The 23,419-nt window shown below is 33.7% G+C and overlaps 2 protein-coding genes across 2 annotated transcripts; both read right to left on the bottom strand.

The window, feature by feature from the left end:
* Positions 1 to 6,204: 6,204 nt before the first annotated feature.
* On the bottom strand, positions 6,205 to 7,575 carry LOC127096114 (uncharacterized). Its single transcript, XM_051034729.1, has 2 exons — positions 7,560 to 7,575; positions 6,205 to 7,346 (listed from the first exon to the last, which is right to left on the bottom strand). The coding sequence occupies exons 1-2, from the start codon at positions 7,573 to 7,575 to the stop codon at positions 6,205 to 6,207; spliced, it is 1,158 nt and encodes a 385-aa protein (XP_050890686.1).
* An 11,707-nt stretch (positions 7,576 to 19,282) lies between these two features.
* LOC127096113 (uncharacterized) lies at positions 19,283 to 21,120 on the bottom strand. Its single transcript, XM_051034728.1, has 3 exons — positions 21,048 to 21,120; positions 19,988 to 20,832; positions 19,283 to 19,876 (listed from the first exon to the last, which is right to left on the bottom strand). The coding sequence occupies exons 1-3, from the start codon at positions 21,118 to 21,120 to the stop codon at positions 19,283 to 19,285; spliced, it is 1,512 nt and encodes a 503-aa protein (XP_050890685.1).
* Between the last annotated feature and the right edge of the window lie 2,299 nt (positions 21,121 to 23,419).

Below are 23,419 nucleotides of genomic sequence, written 5' to 3'. Positions count from 1 at the left end.
AGTTTTTATTTAACTTCCATGTGTGTGAGTGTGCTGTCACTCTGAGTGTATTAGCTAGGTCTATTACCTGCTAGATGTGTGATTTCCGCTGCTATGAACTCTGTTGTGGGATCAAAGTGTTTTAGCCAAAAATTTGCCAAAGGGGGAGTTTGTAGGTGTTCAATTGGCTGCATTGTATGGTAAAACACTAGCTGGATTCTAATGTCTTGACTAATGTCATGACATGTTGTGAAGGCGTTTGTGTGACTGCATTGGAGGTTAGAGTATCTAACTGTACTCTGATGTCTTGACAAATGTCATGACATACCTGAGTAACTTACTGCAGGATTAGCTAATACAGGATTTATTGAATGTCAAATTGGATGTGGTGACATTCATCCCTGTCAGCAGATACTGAGGAATAGAACAGTTGGTGTTCTGTTAGAGCTCAATATTCATTTGTCGTCTGGTTATCAAGGAAATACCAGACCTGGCATAAGGCCTACTATATGAATGTCAAACTGGATGTTATGACATTCATCATGGACAGCATATACTGAATAATAGACAGAGTGGTGTTCTGCTACACTTCAGTATGTTTCTTAGTCTGTTCTTCAAGAGGATAACAGAACTGACTTAAGACCAAATGTGTAAATGTCAAATTGGATACTTTGACATTTATTAATGTAAGCTGTTACTGTAGTATGGTCATTTTGGTCATATACAGGTCAGCAAAATTGTACAGTCTGTTTTCTGGAAAAACAGACTTAGCATATGATCCTTGATGTCAAGCTGAATGTCGTGACATTCATTCCTGACAGCATATGCTATATTGTAGGTTGTTCAGTTTTCTGTTTCAGCTTTTTCTCAGGCTATTCTTCAGGGATTCAACAGCTGAGGGAAAATCCAAGAAATTAACAACCAAGCTACATTTAATGAACCTAACAAATAGCCTATTTGTTAGTAACCTAGATGTGGAATTTAGGGGAACTCGCGTGAGCTTAAATTCAGGAGAATACAAGTGCAAAGGCCCAAGTACTGCAATATAAAAGGAAGTCGTTCCTTCATTCAGAACTGGGGATTTTGAGGCGTGAAGATTTAGTGTGTCCATCATACTTCACTGCTGTATTTTTGTGAGTCTTGTATTAGACATATCTTGTAAGCCAATCCATTATCACGTAGATGATTGCTTTGGCATAGGGTGTTCATTGAGTTGTAAGTGTTGTGTCGCTCAAAGCTTTTAAGCGTGAGTGTTGTGTATCTTGATTAAAGCTGTTAAGCACAAACAAGAGTTGTTTGAAGTGTGACTTCAAAATTGTCTTTAATATTAATTAAAGGTAGTAATCACTAAGGTGATTGAGGGGGAGTGAGTAGGAACTCTGATCTTAGAGTAAGATTGAAATTGCATTGGGTAGGGATTAAGTGACGAGTTGTAAACGGGTGAGTTTAGCTTTGAATTAATACTACTGATAGTGGATTTCCTCCCTGGCTTGGTAGCCCCCAGATGTAGGTCATGTTGGACTGAACTGGGTAAACAATTACTTGTGTTATTTACTGCACTTACTTTTAAGTTCTGCATAATTCTTGACTGTGCAGAATTGGATGTCATAACAACCCGTGTGACATCTAAAGTCTGATAACTAGAATTTCAATTATATATCCATATCTTTGCCAACATAAACTCTTCATGTAAAAAATTTCACTATGACAGAGTAGTGAGGAAGTCTTTTAGTTATTTGATTTATCATAAGATGGTTATAGTAACAGATATCTAAATTTCATAGAACATGATGTCTAAAGAGTATGACACACATTGGCCCCAAATACTTCTCAAGAATTTGGTTGTGGTGAGGAAGGTTGCGAGGATTCAGATTTTTAGAATCATTTTTTCATGTCCCTTCTCTTCTATTGATAAAGGTATGGGTAGAAATCTACATATATCAGAAGTTCTCTTAGCAGGTGACTCTCCATGTTATGATTCACCATTTTTGGAATATTGTTACTAATGGTTTCGCTCGTCTTGTGAAATCTTAAAGGAGACATGGGCTCAAATCCGAGCAGCCACACAACTTGGTATGTTTTGTATGTGTGACTTATATTTATTTATTTAAATGAGTTGAATTAAAAAATAACAATTATCAAGCTCTAGAGTGAATTCTTATGCTCCTCCTAGATTTCTTTTCAAGATGTATTATATCTCCACATCTTCCAACCATTGCAAGAGAGGTCAACATAAATCCTTCATGAAAAAACTTTCACTATGATAGAGTAATGGACATCAACTCTTCATACCTTCCTAACTTCCTTGTCATTTCCAGATAGTACCTCCTTGGAGAGAAAGTATTTTAGTTCTTTTATCCATCCTAATATGGTTATTGTAGCAGATATTCAAATTTCATAGACACATGATATTTATAGTGTACGACACACATTATCCCCAGAGACCTCTCAAGAATTTCGTTGTGGTGAGGAAGGTTGCGAGGATTCAGATCTTTAGAATCATTTTTTTTCTTATCCCTTTTCTTCTATTGATAATGGTATGGGTAGAGATATACATATATCTAAAGTTCTCTTAGTTGATGACTCTCCATGTTATGCTTTACCATTTCTGGAAATTGTTACTAATGGTTGTGCTTGTCATGCGAAAGCTTTATGGAGACCTGGGCTCGAATCATAGTAGCCACAACACTTAGTAAGTTTTGTATGTGTTATTTATATTTATTTATTTAAATTAGTTAAATTAAAAAATAATAATTATAGAGCTCTAGAGTGAATTCTTATACTCCTTAAAGATTCCTTTTTAAGATGTATTATATCTTCATATCTTCCAAGCATTGCAACAGAGGTCGGCATAAACCCTTCATGAAAAAACTTTCACTATGATGAAGTAATGGACATAAACTCTTTGTACCTTCCTAACTTCCTTGTCATTGGAAGATAGTATTGTCCTTGCTAAAAAACACTAAAATGTTGACTTCCTTGTTTTAACTCAGTGAGAGCCTAAAATGGTGTGTCTGTTATGTATGTTTGTCTCATTTTTTGCACCATTTTTCCTTCCTTGTTTTAAGTCAGTGAGAGCCTAAAATGGTGTGTCTGTTATGTATGTTAGTCTCGTTTTTTGCACCATTTTTCCTTTCAAACATCCTCCTATTTATAGGTCTCCATTTGCCGCCCTTATAATTGCCATGTAACATCCGCCTTTTCACTAATTATAACTCCATATCATAATGTATCACCCTGTAATCGTTTCCTTTGACTCTTCAAATGGAATTCTAACCTTGTCACTGTATCCGACTTTTATTAATTTGACCATTCTCGGCTTGTGGGAGGTTGAATCCACTTTGTTTACTCGGATATCCTAACCGCATTCTAATTGGGTGGAAGATATCTCGACTGTCAGATTTGCTAACTCTACTATACTTGGTCATCGTGCCAACTCGGTCTCAAAGAACTCACATGTCTAAATAGGCTTCGTCGATCTCATACCTCGATTGGTCAACTGATTTTCTGGGATGTACAAGTAACTCCTTGGAGATAAAGTCTTTTAGTTCTTTGATCCATCCTAAGATGGTTATAGTTGCAGATATTATAATTTCATATACACATAATGTCAATAGAGTATGTCACACATTAGCCCTAGAGACCTCTCAAGAATTTGGTGGTGGTGAGGAAGGTTGCGAGGATTCAGATCTTCAGAATTATTTTGTCATTTCCATTCTCTTCTTTTAAGAAAGATATGGGTAGAAATCTATATATATCTGAGCCGGTGAATCTTCATGTTATGATCCATCATTTTTGGAATTATGTTACTAATGGTTGTTCTCGTCTTAAGAAAGCATTGGTGGAGTCCGATATCTAGTTATAATCATGTTTGTTGATATTTTTTGTGTAAAAAATATTTAATCAACCCAATAAATGGCGTCAATATTCTTGTATGGACATAGAGATGCATCACCTAATCGGGCGTGGTGAGGAAGGTTGCGAGAATTCATGGTATGATACACAATTTTTGGAATTTTGTTACTAATGGTTGTGCCCGTCTTAAGAAAACTTTGGTTAAGCCCGATATCTAGTTATAGTCATATTTGTTGTTATTTTTTGATGTAAGGAATACTTAATAAACCCCACAAACGGCGTCAATTTTCTTGTATGGGCATATGGATGGATCACCTAATCATGCAACGTGACCACTGTGTGACTGTACTAGTTATTGAAATATATTCTCGCACTTCAATCTCCACCATTTAACTAGACGTATGAGGTATACTTGGAAGCCATACTCACATTCCTAAACTTGATAGTGCTAAGAGATAGAAGAAGACTTAACTTATAGTATAATCATCAAGGTGGATGCGACCCCTTTTTATAAAAAGGTTGGACTTTCATATGCCCCATGACTCTTCCTTCTTCAATGAGGTGGTCCTGCGTATTTTTAGTGCATAAATATTGGCTCCTTAACTAACTACTCATGAGTTATGTGGTATACACCGTGAAGTTTTAATATATTCAATGTAATTGAGAAACTATTGGAACAAGTCACTACATTTAGATACATGATTAGTAGGTGTTTATGTTTACAATAATGACCTTAGAGGTTTTATTTCACAATGTGATGTCTTGTAATAATGAATTTGACACATAGAATTGTGTCTCTTAGACTCACTATTCGGCTCATGATATAATTTCAAGTTTAAACTTTCTATGTAGCTCATCCAAGACCCCTTTTGGGTTAAGAAGCTTTAGCTTATAATATTATAATAGTTTTTCAAGCTTACATAAATAACATGTTAAAATTGATTAATATTTAATACTACCTCCGTTCCTATTTGTAAGAGACAAATTGTAACTTTCTTTTGGTCCTTTTTATAAGAGACACATTATAAAATTAAATTTTATTAATTGAGAAATCTCATTTATACCCTTAGTAAACAAAATGCAATATTTATTATTCATTGGGCATTAATGTTTTGAAAAGAACGTGCTATGTATATTCCCCATACACATAATGGGTATCTAAAGCCAAACCTATTCAGTTTCCATTGATATTAATGATTTGGAGGGAAAAAAATTCCCACTGGTTATAAAGGAGGGAACTACTACGAGTATCTTACTCATATTTCAAAGAAAACCATGAGTATGAACTCTCATCACACCTATGAAAGTAAGATTGAAAAATCTCATGAAAGAAAAGTGAAACAAAATTCTGATTTGAATAGGTTCCCCAACACTGAGGATCCATACGAAGGTAGCGATATTGTTGAAGAATCGGATATCGAGAGTGAGGAAGAAGGAAGACAACCAGTGATTAGAAAGAAGCTTAAAACATGGCACCAAAAAGAAGCAGAAAAAACAGAAGAAAATAATAGTGTTAAGCAGGAAGAAAAAGAAGCAGAAGAAAATAGCAATGTTAAACAGGAAGAAGAAGATGGCTTCGACCATGTACGTGAAGCTTTGAGGAATGAGGCTATGAATGTGCTCAAAATATATTTCTATGGAATCTAATGTAATGTAAATGTCATGAATTATGATTATGGTTTTAAGAAATGGTTTGTTACCGCAAAAATGATCGCGATAAAACGGTTTCGAAAGTTGCCGACGCGGTTTGTTATGATTAATGAGTAACTTTTGTTCTATTGTTTTACTACTGTGTTGTTTTCTTTTAATATAAATTGAATTTTTAGAATAGAATATAATTATGAAAATGAACTGCAAGTGCCATGGAGTGTTGTTTTGCACTATGAACCAAAATATAGTCTGTCGAAACATTTGCAGTTTGTGCCATGGAGTGTTGTTTTGACGATGCAGTTTGTGATAATTAACGAGTAGTACCTTATTTCTATTGTTTTTCATATGTTACTGCTATTGTTGTTTTTTTTTAATAAAAATAGATTTTTTTTAGAATAGAACATAGTAATGATAAGAATGAAGTATATAGTTGGAAATTCTTAAAAAGCATGCAGTATATATAACGTTCCAAAAAATAACACTACTAAATATTCTTATAATATTGCAGTATCATTAAATATTCTTATAATATTGCATTCCATGTAAAAGAAAAAATTAAGAATCATAATTTTGAAGATATTCAGTGACTTCTTGTACCAGTGAAGAATCACAACTCATTTGAACCGGTATGCCACCTTGTTTATATAGCATGTCTTTCTTCATATGGGGAATTTTATACTTGTTAGATCCATTTATCTTCATTATTTCAATCATGCATGATTAAAGAGTGCTAAAAATTTTGTTGGATTGCACAGTAGAAAACTCATCAAATGCTTTTTGAACTGCACCAACAAGCTCATCAATTGACTTTACCGGTTCCTTTTGCTGTAAAGATTGAATGGCATTGAAAAAGCCTAAGTCTAAGACATTCAAATCTGGTGAATTAGGGGGTTGACATGTCAATTGAATATCAAACTCACTTTCACTTGCCGCACGACAAAAATCCGGATCATCTTTACTAATATGTGACCTTGCATTATCTTGCTGAATAAAGATTTTCTTCCCTACATCTTCTCTTGGCCACATGTTCTCAATGGCAGGTAGAACTTTATTGATCAAGTATGCTTTGTTCACCTCTCTTGTAACAGAAGCTATAGGCTTTGTTTCTATTGTCCCCGCAACTCTGTTGACACTACTCCTTCTTGCGGGTTGTTCATACACAAAAGGAAATATACCAATTTTTCCAGAGTATGTCTCATTTTCTTCATTGTCAAACCTTGGTCTAGTTACTGCACATAAGAACATAACTTTACTTATAAATTTTTTGCTTTTACAGGTTCTATGTGGCTCTTCTTCATCCACATGCAAGTAATTAGTAACTTTATTCCTGGTAATATAAAACCACTTCTCATCGATGAACACAATATTATGCATAGAAATAAACTTCGGATCATGAGGTAAGCTATTTTTGTCAATCATCGACAAACAAAACCTTAAACGAGCAATCATGTTATCCTCTTTTAAATAAGGCTTAAGTGTGTTTGTATGCCGTCGTATCACTCCGACCTTATGCAACCTTACCAATGATGTCTTAGGAATATTTAGAGCACAAGCGAGAGATCGATAGGTTGACCGTTTTGATAATGGAACTTGACGCATTAACTCCAAATCTAATTGAACTCGTTTCCTTCCACAATTTTGTGTTCTATTATGACAAACATTACCTGTGTCCTTTAATTGTTTCCATATGCGATAAATAACACTTCTATGAACATTGTATGATGCCGCTACCCGTTCTACTACTCCAGTTCCAATTAGATTTCCATTAGCATCACTAGAGCAAAGCAATATTTGACATATAGCCTTTCTATCTTCGTTATTCAGGAAACCCCGTTTTTTAGAACTTTCACTTATCACTGACTCTGCAATAAATCATCAAAACGTATAATCAAAACACACAGTGGACTTTCATATATGTGTTGCTCAATCAAATTAATAAAAAACTAAAAGAAAAATGGTAGTGTGTAAATATATTAATGGATATCATCATGTATATTACCATGCATATAACTATATATGTTAGCCAAGTATATTAACGTGTCACACAGTAATCAATATATAAAGAGATTGCTCACCATTTTCATCTGCCATGGACTTAATTCTAGTAGATGAAAACTAAATTTCTAGTATGATTGAAATGAAACACCAACTCTCTTTATATAAAAAAGACAAATATACTACCAAAATTGGTGGGAAGATTATTTTGGTTTTTAAAATTTGGTGGGAAGATGTATAAAAAAAATAGAGGGAAATTTAATTTGCATCTAATTTTTCACGATGAGAATGTGGAAAGCCAATTTTTTTGTTGTAATTATTTTTGGATAGAATAAATGCTGACCAATTTTTATTATATCAACATTTGGCTTAATTATAACATTAATACTACTAAATGTTTAACTTAGGGGTATTTTTGGAAGTACAAGTTTATTTTTCAGAAAAATTAATTAAAAAAAATATTCCTTGGTTTGTGTGATTTCTTATGTTTGTCTCTTACAAATAGGAACGGAGGTAGTACATTAGTTTCTTTAAAACAAATTCCTTAATTACATGGTGCATAATTCTCACCAAAATTATAACATTTTTAAATTTTTTTATAATAATTACATAAATATTTTTCACCCTTGTGGCTATGGTTTAGCAATAAGAATTCCACGTTGTGGCCGTGGAGATCTGGGCTCAAACCCCAACAGCCACACAATTTGTAAAATTTTGTATGTCTGATTTTTTTATTTATTCAAATTAGTTCAATTAAAAAAATAAAAATTATAAATCTCTATAGTGAATTACTATACACTCTCAAAATTATTTTTTAAGATGTATTATGTGTCCGTATCTTCCAAGCATTGCAACATAGGTCAACAAAAACCTTTAAGACAGAACATTCTACTTTAATGGAGTAATGGGCTTCAACTTTTCATACGTTCCCAACTTCCTTTTCATTGGGAGATAATATCTTCTTGTAGAGGTAGTCTTTTAGTTTTTATATCCATCCTAAGATGGTTCTTGTAGTAGATATCTAAATTTCATAGACACTTGATGTCTAGAGAGTAAGACACACATTGTTCCCAAAGATCTCTCTAGAATTTGGTCGTGGTGAGGAAGGTTGTAAGAATTCAGATCTTCAGAATTATTGTGCCATGTCCATTCTCTTCTATTGAGAATGCTATGGGTAGAAATATAAATATATCTAAATTTCTCTGAGTTGGTGAATATTCATGGTATGATACACAAAAGCCGTCAATATTCTTGTAGGGACATAGGGATGGATCACCTAATTAGGTACTGTGACCCCTGTGTGACTGCTCTAATTATTTTGATAAATTTTCCCACTTCTATGTCTACCATTTAAATAGATGTATGAGGTATACCTCGAAGCCATACTCACATTCCTAAACTTGATAGTGCTAAGAGATAGAAGAAGAGTTAACTTATATTATAATCATACAAGGGGGATGCGGCCCCTATTTATAAAAAGGTTGGACTTTCATATGCCTCATGACTCTTCCTTCTTCAATGAGGTGGTCTTGGGTATTTTCAATGTATAAATATTGACTCCTTGACTAACTACTTATGAGTTATGTGGTATAAACTATAAAGTTTAAATATGTTCAATATAATTGAGAAACTATTGGAACACGTCATTATATTTAGATACTTAATTAGTAGGTGTTAATGTTTTATAGTAATGACCTTAGAGGTTTTATTTCATAGTGTATTGTCTTGTAATAATGAATTTGACACATCAATCTGTGCCTCACAGACTCACTATTCGGCTCATGATATACTTTCAAGTGTAAAATTTCTATGTAGCTAATTCAAGACTCATTTTGGGTTAAGCAGTTTTAGCTTATGATATTATAATAGTTTTTCAAGTTTACATAAATAACATATTAAAAATGATTAATATTTACTAAATTAGTTTCGTTAAAATAATTCCTTAATTACATGGTGCATAATTCTCACCAAAATTATAACATTTTTATATTTTGTTATAATAATTACATAAGTATTTGTCACCTATGTGGTTGTAGTTTAGTGGTAAGAATTCCACGTTGTGGCCGTGGAGACCTGGGCTTGAATCCCAGCAGCCACAAATATTGTAAGTTTTTGACGTGTGAAAGACTGAAGCTGGATTCTTATACCCCATAAAGATTCTTTTTTAAGATGTATTATGTCTCTGTATCTTCCAAGTATTGCAAAAGAGGTCAACAAAAACCTTTCATGGAAAACATTTTAATTTAACGGAGTAATGGACATCAACTTTTTGTACCTTCCCAACTTCCGTGTCATCGACAGATAATATCTTCTTGGAGAGGTAGTCTTTTAGTTTTTTATCCATCCCAAGATGGTTCTAGTAATAGATGTCTGGATTTCATAAACATATGATATCTAGAGAATACAACACACATTGTCCATGTAGATCTCTCTAGAATTTGGTCGTGGTGAGGAAGGTTGTGAGAATTAAAATCATCAAAATTATTGCCTCATGTTCTTTCTCTTCTATTGAGAATGTTATGGGTAGAAATATAAATATATCGGAAGTTCTCTGAGTTGGTGAATCTTTATGGTATGATACACAATTTTTAGAATTCTGTCACTAGTGGTTATGCTCGTCAAAAGAAAGCTTTAGTGGCACCGGATATCTAGTTATAGTCATATTTGTTGATATTTTTGATGTAAGGAATACTTAATCAACCGCATAAACTGAGTCAATATTCTTGTATGGACATAGGGATGGATCACCAATCACGCAATGTGACCACTGTGTGATTGCTCTAATTATTGAATGTTATTCACCCACTTCAATCTCGACCGTTTAACTAGATGTATGAGGTATACTTGGAAGTCATACTCACATTCTTAAACTTGATAGTGCTAAGAGATAGAAGAAGAGTTAACTTATAGTATAATCATAGAAGGTGGATGCGACCCCTATTTATAAAAAAGTTGACTTTCATATGCCCCATAACCCTTCCTTCTTCAGTGAGGTGGTCTTGTGTATTTTCAGTGCATAAGTATTGACTCCTTAACTAACAACTCATAAGTTTTGTGGTATAAACTCTGAAGTTAAATATTTTTAATGTAATTGAGAAACTATTGAAAAACATTTTAATTTAACGTAGTAATGGACATCAACTTTTTGTACCTTCCCAACTTCCTTGTCATCGACAAATAATATCTTCTTGGAGAGGTAGTCTTTTAGTTCTTTTATCCATCCCAAGATGGTTCTAGTAATAGATGTCTGGATTTCATTAACAAATGATGTCTAGAGAGTACAACACACATTGTCCATGTAAATCTCTCTAGAATTTGGTCGTGGTGAGGAAGGTTGTGAGAATTAAAATCATCAAAATTATTGCCTCATGTTCTTTCTCTTCTATTGAGAATGTTATGGGTAGAAATATAAATATATCGGAAGTTCTCTGAGTTGGTGAATCTTTATGGTATGATACACAATTTTTAGAATTCTGTCACTAGTGGTTATGCTCGTCTAAAGAAAGCTTTAGTGGCGCCGGATATCTAGTTATAGTCATATTTGTTGATATTTTTGATGTAAGGAATACTTAATCAACCGCATAAACTGAGTCAATATTCTTGTATGGACATAGGGATGGATCACCAATCACGCAATGTGACCACTGTGTGACTGCTCTAATTATTGAATGTTATTCACTCACTTCAATCTCGACCGTTTAACTAGATGTATGAGGTATACTTGGAAGTCATACTCACATTCCTAAACTTGATAGTGCTAAGAGATAGAAGAAGAGTTAACTTATAGTATAATCATAGAAGGTGGATGCGACCCCTATTTATAAAAAAGTTGACTTTCATATGCCCCATAACCCTTCCTTCTTCAGTGAGGTGGTCTTGTGTATTTTCAGTGCATAAGTATTGACTCCTTAACTAACAACTCATGAGTTATGTGGTATAAACTCTGAAGTTTAAATATTTTCAATGTAATTGAGAAACTATTGAAAAACATTTTAATTTAACGTAGTAATGGACATCAACTTTTTGTACCTTCCCAACTTCCTTGTCATCGACAAATAATATCTTCTTGGAGAGGTAGTCTTTTAGTTCTTTTATCCATCCCAAGATGGTTCTAGTAATAGATGTCCGGATTTCATAAACATATGATGTCTAGAGAGTATAACACACATTGTCCCTGTAGATCTCTCTAGAATTTGGCCGTGTTGAGGAAGGTTGTGAGAATTAAAATCATCAGAATTATTGCCTCATGTTCTTTATCTTCTATTGAGAATGTTATGGGTAGAAATATAAATATATCGGAAGTTCTATGAGTTGGTGAATCTTTACGGTATGATACATAATTTTTAGAATTCTGTCACTAGTGGTTAAGCTCGTCTAAAGAAAGCTTTGGTGGCGCCGGATATCTAGTTATAGTCATGTTTGTTGATATTTTTGATGTAAGGAATACTTAATCAACCATACAAACTGAGTCAATATTCTTGTATGGACATAGGGATGGATCACTAATCACGCAATGTGACCATTGTGTGGCTGCTTTAATTATTGAATGTTATTCACCCGCTTCAATCTCAACCGTTTAACTAGATGTATGGGGTATACCGGGAAGTCATGCTCACATTCCTAAACTTGATAGTGCTAAGAGATAGAAGAAGAGTTAACTTATAGTCTAATCATACAAGGTGGATGCGACCCCTATTTATAAAAAAGTTGACTTTCATAAGCCCCATAACTCTTCCTTCTTCAGTGAGGTGGTCTTGTGTATTTTCAGTGCATAAGTATTGGCTCCTTAACTAACTACTCATGAGTAATGTGGTATAAACTCTGAAGTTTAAATATTTTCAATGTAATTGAGAAACTATTGGAACACGTCATTACATTTAGATACTTGATTAGTAAGTATTTATGTTTTATAGTAATGACCTTAGAGGTTTTATTTCAGTTAATGATATACTTTCAAGTGTAAACTTTGTATGTAGCTCATTCAAGACACATTTTGGGTTAAGATGCTTTAACTTATACTATTATAATAGTTTTTCAAGCTTACGTAATTAACATGTTAAAATTGATTAATATTTAATAAATTAGTTTCTTTAATATAATTCCTTAATTACATGGTGCATAATTCTCACCAAAATTAAAACTTTTTTAATTTGTTATAATAATTACATAATTATTCCTCACTCATGTGGTTGTAGTTTAGTGGTAAGAATTCCACGTAGTGGTCATGGAGACTTGGGCTTGAAACCCAGCAACCACACAATTTTTTAACTTTTGTACGTGTCTGATTTTTTTTAATTATTCAAATTAGTTCAATTAAAATATAACAATTATCAAGATCTAGAATGAATTCTGATACTCCCTCAATATTCTTTTTTAAGATGTATTATGTCTCTGTATCTTCCAAGGATTGCAACATAGGTCAACAAAAACCTTTAAGACAAAACATTCTACTTTAATGGAGTAATGGACATCAACTTTTCATACCTTCCCAACTTCCTTGTCATTGGCAGATAATATATTCTTGGGGAGGTAGTATTTTCGTTTTTTTTATCCATCCTAAGATGGTTCTAGTAGTAGATATCCATATTTCATAGACATATGATGTCTAGAGAGTATGACATACATTGTCCCTAGATCTCTCTCTAGAATTTGACCGTGGTGAGGAGGGTTGTGAGAATTCAAATCATCAAAATTATTATGTCATGTCCCTTATCTTCTATTGAGAATTATATGGATAGAAATCTAAATATATCTTAAGTTCTCTAAGTTGGTGAATCTTTATGGTATGATACATAGTTTTGGGAATTTTGTTACTAATGGTTATGCTCGTCTTAAGAAAGCTTTGGTGGAGCCCGATTTCTAGTTATAGTCATGTTTGTTGATATTTTTGATATAAGGAATACTTAATCAACCCCACAAATGGAGTCAATATTATTGTATGGGCATAGGGATGGATCACCTAATGCCGCAATGTGACCACTGTGTGACTACTTTAATTATCGAAATTCATTCTCCCACTTCAGTCTCGACCATTTAACTAGATATATGAGGTATATCTTGAAGCCATACTCACATTCCTAAACTTGATAGTGCTAAGAAATAGGAGAAGAGTTAACTTATAGTATACTCATACAAGGTGGATGCGACCCCTATTTATAAAAAGTTTAGACTTTGATATGCCCCATCACTCTTCCTTCTTCAATGAGGTGGTCCTGTGTATTTTTAATGCATAAATATTGGCTCATTAAATAACTACTCGTGAGTTATGTGGTACAAACTATGAAGTTTAAATATGTTCAATGTAATTGAGAAACTATTGGAAAACGTCATTACATTTAGATACTTGATTAGTAGGTGTTTATGTTTACAGTAATGACCTTAGAGGTTTTATTTCACAGTGTGTTGTCTTGTAATAATGAATTTGAAATATCAAATCGTGCCTCTTAGACTCACTATTCGGCTCATGATATACTTTCAAGTGTAAACTTTCTATGTAGCTCATTCATGATGCATTTTGGGTTAAGAAGCTTTAGCTTATACTATTATAGTAGTTTTCCAAGCTTACATAAATAACATGTTAAAATTGATTAATATTTAATAGATTAGTTTCTTTAAAATAATTCTTTAATTACATGGTGCATAATTCTCACCAAAATTATTACATTTTTATATTTTGTTATAATAATTACATAAATATTTATCACCCATGTGGTTGTAGTTTTGTGGTAAGAATTCCATGTTGTGCGATTTTATTTATATATATTAAAAAATAAAGGCCAACAAAAACCTTTCATGCAAAACATTTTACTTTAAAGGAGTAATGGACATCAACTTTTCTTACCTTTCCAACTTCCTTGTTAGTGGCAAATAATATCTTCTTGGAGAGGTAGTCTTTTCGTTCTTTTATCCATGCTAAGTTGGTTCAAATACTAGATATTTGAATTTCATAGACACACAATGTCTAGAGAGTACGACACACATTGTCCCCAGAGATCTCTCTAGAATTTGGTCGTGGTTAAGAAGGTTGTGAGATTTCTGATCTTCAAAATTATTGTCTCATGTACCTTCTCTTCTATTGAGAATGTTATGGATAGAAATTTAAATATATCGTAAGTTCTCTGAGTTGGTGAATCTTCATGGTATGATACACAATTTTTGGAATTTTGTTACTAATGGTTGTGCTCTTCATAAGAAAGCTTTGGTGGAGCCCAATATCTAGTTATTGTCATGTTTGTTTATATTTTTGATGTAAGGAATACTTAATCAATCCCACAAACATCTTTAATATTCTTGTATGGACATAGGGATGGATCACCTAATCACGCAATGTAACCACTATGTGACTGCTCTAATTATTGAACTATATTCTTCCACTTCCATCTCCACCATTTAACTAGATGTATGAGGTATACCTGGAAGACATACTTATATTCATAAACTTGATTGTGCTAAGAGATAGAAGAAGAGTTAACTTATAGTATAATCATACAAGGTGGATGCGACCCTTATTTATAAAAAGGTTGGACTTTCATATGCCCCATGACTCTTCCTTCTTCATTGAAGTGGTCCAACGTATTTTCAGTGCATAAATATTGGCTCGTTACCTAACTACTCATGAGTTATGTGGTATAAATTATTGGAACACATAATTACATTTAGATACTTGATTAGTAGGTGTTTATGTTTACGTTAATGACCTTACAGTAATGACCTTACAGTACTAACTATTCATGAGTTATGTGGTATAAACTATTCTATAGTGTGTTGTCGAGTAATAGTGAATTTGACACATCAAACCGTGCCTCTCAGACTCATTATTCGGCTTATGATATATTTTTCGGCCCATGATATACTTTCAAGTGTAAGCTTTCTATGTATCTCACTCAAGATGCATTTTGGTTTAAGAAGCTTTAACTTATACTATTATAATACTTTTTTCAATCTTACATAAATAACATGTTAAAATTGATTAATATATAATATATTAGTTTCTTTAAAATAATTTCTTAACTACATGGTGCATAATTTTCACCAAAATTAATTCATTTTTAACTTTTGATATAATAATTACATAAATACTTGCACCCATGTGGCTTTTGTTTTATGGTAAGAATTCCATGTTGTGGTCATGGAGACCTGGGCTCGAATCCGAACAACAACCACATAATTTGGTGACTTTTGTACGTGTGATTATCCACACAATTTGATAAATTTTGAATGTCTGACTTTTTTTAATTAAATTAGTTCAATTAAAAAATAACAATTATCAAGCTCTAGAGTGAATTCTTATACTCCCTCAAGATTCTTTTTTAAGGTGTATTATGTCTCCGTATCTTCCAAGAATTGCAACAGAGGTAAAAAAACCTTTCATGCAAAACATTTTACATTAACGGACTAATGGTCATCAACTTTTCGTACCTTCCCAACTTCCTTGTCATTGGCATATGATATCTTCTTGGAGAGGTAGTCTTTTAGTTCTTTTATCCATCCTAAGCTGGTTCTAGTAGTAGATATCCAGATTTCATAGACATATGATGTCTAGAGAGTACGACACACATTTTCCCTTAGAGATCTCTCTATAATTTGGTGGCGGTGCGGAAGGTGTTGGGAATTCAGATCATCAGAATTGTTGTGTCATTTCCCTTCTCTTCTATTGAGAATGATATGGGTAGATATCTAAATATATCGGAATTTTTATGAGTTGGTGAGTCTTCATGGTATGATACACAATTTTTGGAATTCTGTTACTAATGGTTATGCTCGTCTTAAGAAAGCTTTGGTGGAGCTCGATATCTAGTTATAGTCATGTTTGTTGATACTTTTGATGTAAGGAATACTGAATAAACCCTACAAATGGAGTAAATATTCTTGTATGGACATGGGGATGGATAACCTAATCACACAACGTGACCACTGTGTGGCTGCTTTAATTACTGAAATATATTCTCCTACTTCAATCTCCACCATTTAACTAGATGTATGAGGTATACTTGGAAGCCATACTCACATTCCTAAACTTGATAGTGCTAATAGATAAGAGTTAACTTATAGTATACTCATACAAGGTGGATGTGATCCCTATTTATTAAAAGGTTGGACTTTCATATGCCCCATGACTCTTCCTTCTTCAAAGAGGTGGTCCTTTGTATTTTCAGTGCATAAATACCTGGAACAATTATCAACCTCTAGAGTAAATTCTTATACTCCCTCAAAATTCTTTTTTAAGATTTATTATGTCTCCATATCTTCCAAGCATTGCAACAGAGATCAACGAAAACCTTTCATGAAAAACATTTTACTTTAATAGAGTAATGGTCATCAACTTTTCGTACCTTCCCAACTTCCTTGTCATTGGCAGATAATATCTTCTTGGAGAGGTAGTCTTTTAGTTCTTTTATCCATCTTAATATGGTTCTAGTAGTAGATATCTGAATTTCATAGACACATGATGTCTAGAGAGTATGGTACACATTATCCCTATATCTCTCTATATAATTTTGTCGCGGTGAGGAAGTTTGTGAGAATTCAGATCATCAGAATTATTGTGTCATTTCCCTTTTATTCTATTTAGAAAACTATGGATAGAAATCTAAATATATCAGAAGTTCTTTGATTTGGTGAATCTTCATGGTATGATACACAATTTTTGAAATTCTGTTACTAATGGTTATGCTCATCTTAAGAAAGCTTTGGTGGAGCTCGATGTCTAGTTATAGTCATGTTTGTTTATATTTTTGATGTAAGGAATACTGAATAAACCCTACAAATGGAGTAAATATTCTTTTATGGACATGGGGATGGATAACCTAATCACACAATGTGACCACTGTGTGACTGCTTTAATTATTGAGATATATTCTCCCACTTCAATCTCTACCATTTAACTAGATGTATGAGGTATATCTAGAGGCCATGCTCACATTCCTAAACTTGATAGTGCAAATAGATAGAAGAAGAGTTAACTTATAGTATACTCATACAAGGTGGATGTGATCCCTATATATAAAAAGGTTGGACTTTCATATGTCCCATGACTCTTCCTTCTTCAATTTGGTGGTCATGTGTATTTATAGTGCATAAATATTGGGTCCTTAACTAACTACTCATGAGTTATGTGGTATAAACCGTGAAGGTTAAATATATTCAATGTAATTGATAAACGATATGAACACATCATTACATTTAGATGCTTAATTAGTAGGTATTTATGTTTATAGTGATGACCTTAGAGGTTTTATTTCACAATGTGTTGTCTTGTAATAATGAATTTGACACATCAAGTTGTGCCTCTTACACTCACTATTCGGCTCATGATATACTTTCAAGTGTAAGCTTTCTATGTAGCTCATTCAAGATGCATTTTGGGTTAAGAAGCTTTAGCTTATACTATTATAATAGTTTTTCAAGCTTATATAAATAACATGTTAAAATTGATTAATATTTTATATATTATGAAATTCTAGTAACAGACTATCGATGTCACACTGGATGTTATGACATCCACTTCTGCGCAGACAGGTAATGTATGCAGAAAGTAAATGTAAAAAGCAGTAAATGACATAGAGAATTGTTTACCCAGTTCGGTGACAAACACACCTACTCTGGGGGCTACCATGCAAGGGAGGAAATCCACTATAAGAGGTATTAATTCAGGACTTAAACCACTAGTTTAATCCTATCACTTAAGACCTACCCAATGCAATTTCAATCTAAACTAAGACCTGAGTACCTACTCACTCCCCCTCAATCACAACAGTGATTACAACCATTAAGAATTTTAAAGTCAGTGGTGAAGATATACTTCAAACAACTCTTGATTGTGCTTAAAAGCTTTAATCAAGAAACACAACACTCACGCTTAAAAGCTTAGAGTGACACAACAATTACAACTCAATAAACACCCTAGTCCAATGCAATCATCTAGGTGATAATTGCTTGGCTCACAAGTAAAACCTAATTCAAGACACAATGAAAGTAAAGCAATGATATACAATGATATATTGAATTCTTCACGCTTCAAATCACTCAGTTGCTGAAAGTAGGATTACCATCCTTTTATAATGCAGTACTTGGGCCTTGAACTTGAATTTCATGAAATTAGGGTTAAGCAAGTTAACCTAATTTCCACACATTAGGGTGCTAACAAATAGGTTATATGCTAGGTCTCTTAATTTTAGCACAGTTGTTAGTTTCCTGAAAATCAGCCTGAGATAAATACTGAAACATAACAGAAAAATTAGCCTATACTTTAGCATTTGCTGTCAGGGACGAATGTCATAACATTCAGTTTGACATCCAGAAAATGCTGTCATGAATGAATGTCATAACATTCAGTTTGGCATCCAGTAAATCCTGTATTAGCAAATCCTGCAACATACTACTTAAGCATGTCATGACATCAGTGAAGACATCTAAGTACAGTAAGTGTTTTAACATAAAATGCAGCCAATCAAAAACATCTACAAACCCCCCCTTTGGCAAATTTTTGGCTAAAACAACTTGGCATTACAACAGAGTTCACAACAGCAGAAAGAACACATCCAAGCAGAGAATCAAATTAGCTAATACACTTAACAAACATAGAAGTTAAACTTCAAACAGCAGCAACACAAGAGAAGATCAAGCAGAGAGCAAACAACAACATAACCTCTTGTTTAGAGGACCTTCAACTTCAAAGAAATCTGTTGTCCTGGGGTACACGTGTTACTCCCCCTTTTTGTCAAAAATGTTGCCAAAGCAACACTTAATATTACAAACCAAAAAAATAAAAATACAAGCAATTATCAGAAACACAAGAAATGTTCTAGTCATCTGACTCAGAGTCAGCATCATCATCTGTGCCATCATCAGGACTGGCATCTGCTTCTCCCTCTTCACCTTGTCTTTCAGCTTCTTCTGCAACAGCAGCAGCTTCACCAAATTCTCCACCATCAGCTAGCACATCACCTTCAGTCATCTCCAAAGAGCTAATCAATTTTTCCAAGTTCAACTTCCTTGCCTCTAATTCCCTGCAGGTTTCTTTGAGCATTGCAATGACAGCAGCTTTACCTGACTGATTGCTTACACGTGATGTCTCACCTGATGTCATGACAATGTCAGGGACATGGGTACCTAGGAACAACTTATGATTGAAAGACATAGGGTTGTCTCTTTTCTTCACAGAATCATTCTCAGTTAAGATGTTTGGAAACTGATTCAAAACAATACCACAGATGAGAGAAGGAAAGGCTATAGGACCCTTCACACTGAAGCTTCCTGCATGCTTCAAAGTTTGATCAAAAATATAGGAGCCATAGTCAAATTTGGCTTTGGTTCCAACAACATAATAAAACTTTCCAAGCATTACAACAACTGTAGATTTATGATTGGTGGGCACCCAGTTAGCAGCTTCAATCTTCTGCAGCATTGCATACTTGACACTCAGTTTACTTGCCACCAATTTTCCTTTGAGAGGCCACTTCCTTACCTGATTAGCAGTGATGACTTGACAGACTTTGTTGTCAGTCACCTCAAGCTCAGGTTGAGCTTCATCAGGCGTTCCCAAATACTTGTTGATCACTGAAGGAGAGAAATTTACACACTTGCCTCTCACATACACTTTCCTGAATTCCTTAGACTTGCCATCAACACATTCTTCAGACAAATTAACAATAAATTCCTTTACCAACATCTCATAGCACTTTGAAAACTGAGTCACATTCTTCATTAAACTAACCTCTTGAATAAGATCCATAATATTCTTATAGTCTAGGACATTCTGAGCTAATTCCCTTTCCAAAGCCAGCCTCTTCTGATAAACATATTTCCACCTGTTTACACTTGAAGCAAAATGAAAAGATATGTTGTCAATTGGTACATCAGGGACACTAGTTGCAAGCTTGCTAGTGGTTGGCTTCTTCTTTGACAGAATGTCAGAGACATTACAAGGAACATCTGAGTCAGACTCAACAACAACAAACTTGGTCTTCTTTTTCTTGGGCACCACTTTGCTCCATGATTTGGTTGGACCATGAACTTTCCTCTTGAGGGAACTCTCGACTGCCACCGTTGTCTTTGAAGAGGTTGGAACATCAATCTTCTTTCTGGGGGACCTTTGAGCCACAATTTTCTTTTCTCTCCTAGTTCTAACCCTTTTGGCTATGCTAGGGAGGACAGAGGACAACAACTCATTATTAGAAAATTCCTCCAGGTCTACTGTTTCAGCCTCACAGTTAGGGTTGTCATTGACATCATGAGTGACATGAACTTCCTCACCAGCCACATTATCTAAGGGTTTGTCAACATTTGACTCCTTATGAGCATCAGTTTGCTCAACATCATCAGAGATATTCTTTCCTAAAGACTCAGTATTTTCTTGATCAGCAACACTATCAGGTTCAATAGTGTTTAAGGGAATGGAAACCCTAGGGACCTCATGATTTCTAGAGTGAATTCTTATACTCCCTCAAGATTCTTTTTTAAGATGTATTATGTTTTCGTATCTTCCAAGCCTTGCAACATAGGTCAGCAAAAACCTTTAAGACAAAACATTTTACTTTAATGGAATAATGGACATCAACTTTTCGTACCTTCCCAAGATGGTTCTAGTAATAGATGTCCGGATTTCATAAACATATGATGTCTAGAGAGTATAACACACATTGTCCCTGTAGATCTCTCTAGAATTTGGCCGTGTTAAGGAAGGTTGTGAGAATTCAAATCATCAGAATTATTGCCTCATGTTCTTTATCTTCTATTGAGAATGTTATGGGTAGAAATATAAATATATCGGAAGTTCTATGAGTTGGTGAATCTTTACGGTATGATACATAATTTTTAGAATTCTGTCACTAGTGGTTAAGCTCGTCTAAAGAAAGCTTTGGTGGCGCCGGATATCTAGTTATAGTCATGTTTGTTGATATTTTTGATGTAAGGAATACTTAATCAACCATACAAACTGAGTCAATATTCTTGTATGGACATAGGGATGGATCACTAATCACGCAATGTGACCATTGTGTGGCTGCTTTAATTATTGAATGTTATTCACCCGCTTCAATCTCAACCGTTTAACTAGATGTATGGGGTATACCGGGAAGTCATGCTCACATTCCTAAACTTGATAGTGCTAAGAGATAGAAGAAGAGTTAACTTATAGTCTAATCATACAAGGTGGATGCGACCCCTATTTATAAAAAAGTTGACTTTCATAAGCCCCATAACTCTTCCTTCTTCAGTGAGGTGGTCTTGTGTATTTTCAGTGCATAAGTATTGGCTCCTTAACTAACTACTCATGAGTAATGTGGTATAAACTCTGAAGTTTAAATATTTTCAATGTAATTGAGAAACTATTGGAACACGTCATTACATTTAGATACTTGATTAGTAAGTATTTATGTTTTATAGTAATGACCTTAGAGGTTTTATTTCAGTTAATGATATACTTTCAAGTGTAAACTTTGTATGTAGCTCATTCAAGACACATTTTGGGTTAAGATGCTTTAACTTATACTATTATAATAGTTTTTCAAGCTTACGTAATTAACATGTTAAAATTGATTAATATTTAATAAATTAGTTTCTTTAATATAATTCCTTAATTACATGGTGCATAATTCTCACCAAAATTAAAACTTTTTTTAATTTGTTATAATAATTACATAATTATTCCTCACTCATGTGGTTGTAGTTTAGTGGTAAGAATTCCACGTAGTGGTCATGGAGACTTGGGCTTGAAACCCAGCAACCACACAATTTTTTAACTTTTGTACGTGTCTGATTTTTTTTAATTATTCAAATTAGTTCAATTAAAATATAACAATTATCAAGATCTAGAATGAATTCTGATACTCCCTCAATATTCTTTTTTAAGATGTATTATGTCTCTGTATCTTCCAAGGATTGCAACATAGGTCAACAAAAACCTTTAAGACAAAACATTCTACTTTAATGGAGTAATGGACATCAACTTTTCATACCTTCCCAACTTCCTTGTCATTGGCAGATAATATATTCTTGGGGAGGTAGTATTTTCGTTTTTTTATCCATCCTAAGATGGTTCTAGTAGTAGATATCCATATTTCATAGACATATGATGTCTAGAGAGTATGGCATACATTGTCCCTTAGAGATCTCTCTATAATTTGGTGGCGGTGCGGAAGGTGTTGGGATTTCAGATCATCAGAATTGTTGTGTCATTTCCCTTCTCTTCTATTGAGAATGATATGGGTAGATATCTAAATATATCGGAATTTTTATGAGTTGGTGAGTCTTCATGGTATGATACACAATTTTTGGAATTCTGTTACTAATGGTTATGCTCGTCTTAAGAAAGCTTTGGTGGAGCTCGATATCTAGTTATAGTCATGTTTGTTGATACTTTTGATGTAAGGAATACTGAATAAACCCTACAAATGGAGTAAATATTCTTGTATGGACATGGGGATGGATAACCTAATCACACAACGTGACCACTGTGTGGCTGCTTTAATTACTGAAATATATTCTCCTACTTCAATCTCCACCATTTAACTAGATGTATGAGGTATACTTGGAAGCCATACTCACATTCCTAAACTTGATAGTGCTAATAGATAAAAGAAGAGTTAACTTATAGTATACTCATACAAGGTGGATGTGATCCCTATTTATTAAAAGGTTGGACTTTCATATGCCCCATGACTCTTCCTTTTTCAAAGAGGTGGTCCTTTGTATTTTCAGTGCATAAATACCTAGAACAATTATCAACCTCTAGAGTAAATTCTTATACTCCCTCAAGATTCTTTTTTAAGATTTATTATGTCTCCATATATTCCAAGCATTGCAACAGAGATCAACGAAAACCTTTCATGAAAAACATTTTACTTTAATAGAGTAATGGTCATCAACTTTTCGTACCTTCCCAACTTCCTTGTCATTGGCAGATAATATCTTCTTGGAGAGGTAGTCTTTTAGTTCTTTT

Source organism: Lathyrus oleraceus, chromosome 6, assembly GCF_024323335.1.
Source record: "Lathyrus oleraceus cultivar Zhongwan6 chromosome 6, CAAS_Psat_ZW6_1.0, whole genome shotgun sequence".
Taxonomy (NCBI): Eukaryota; Viridiplantae; Streptophyta; class Magnoliopsida; order Fabales; family Fabaceae; genus Lathyrus; species Lathyrus oleraceus.
This window is presented reverse-complemented; position numbering and strand designations above follow the sequence as displayed.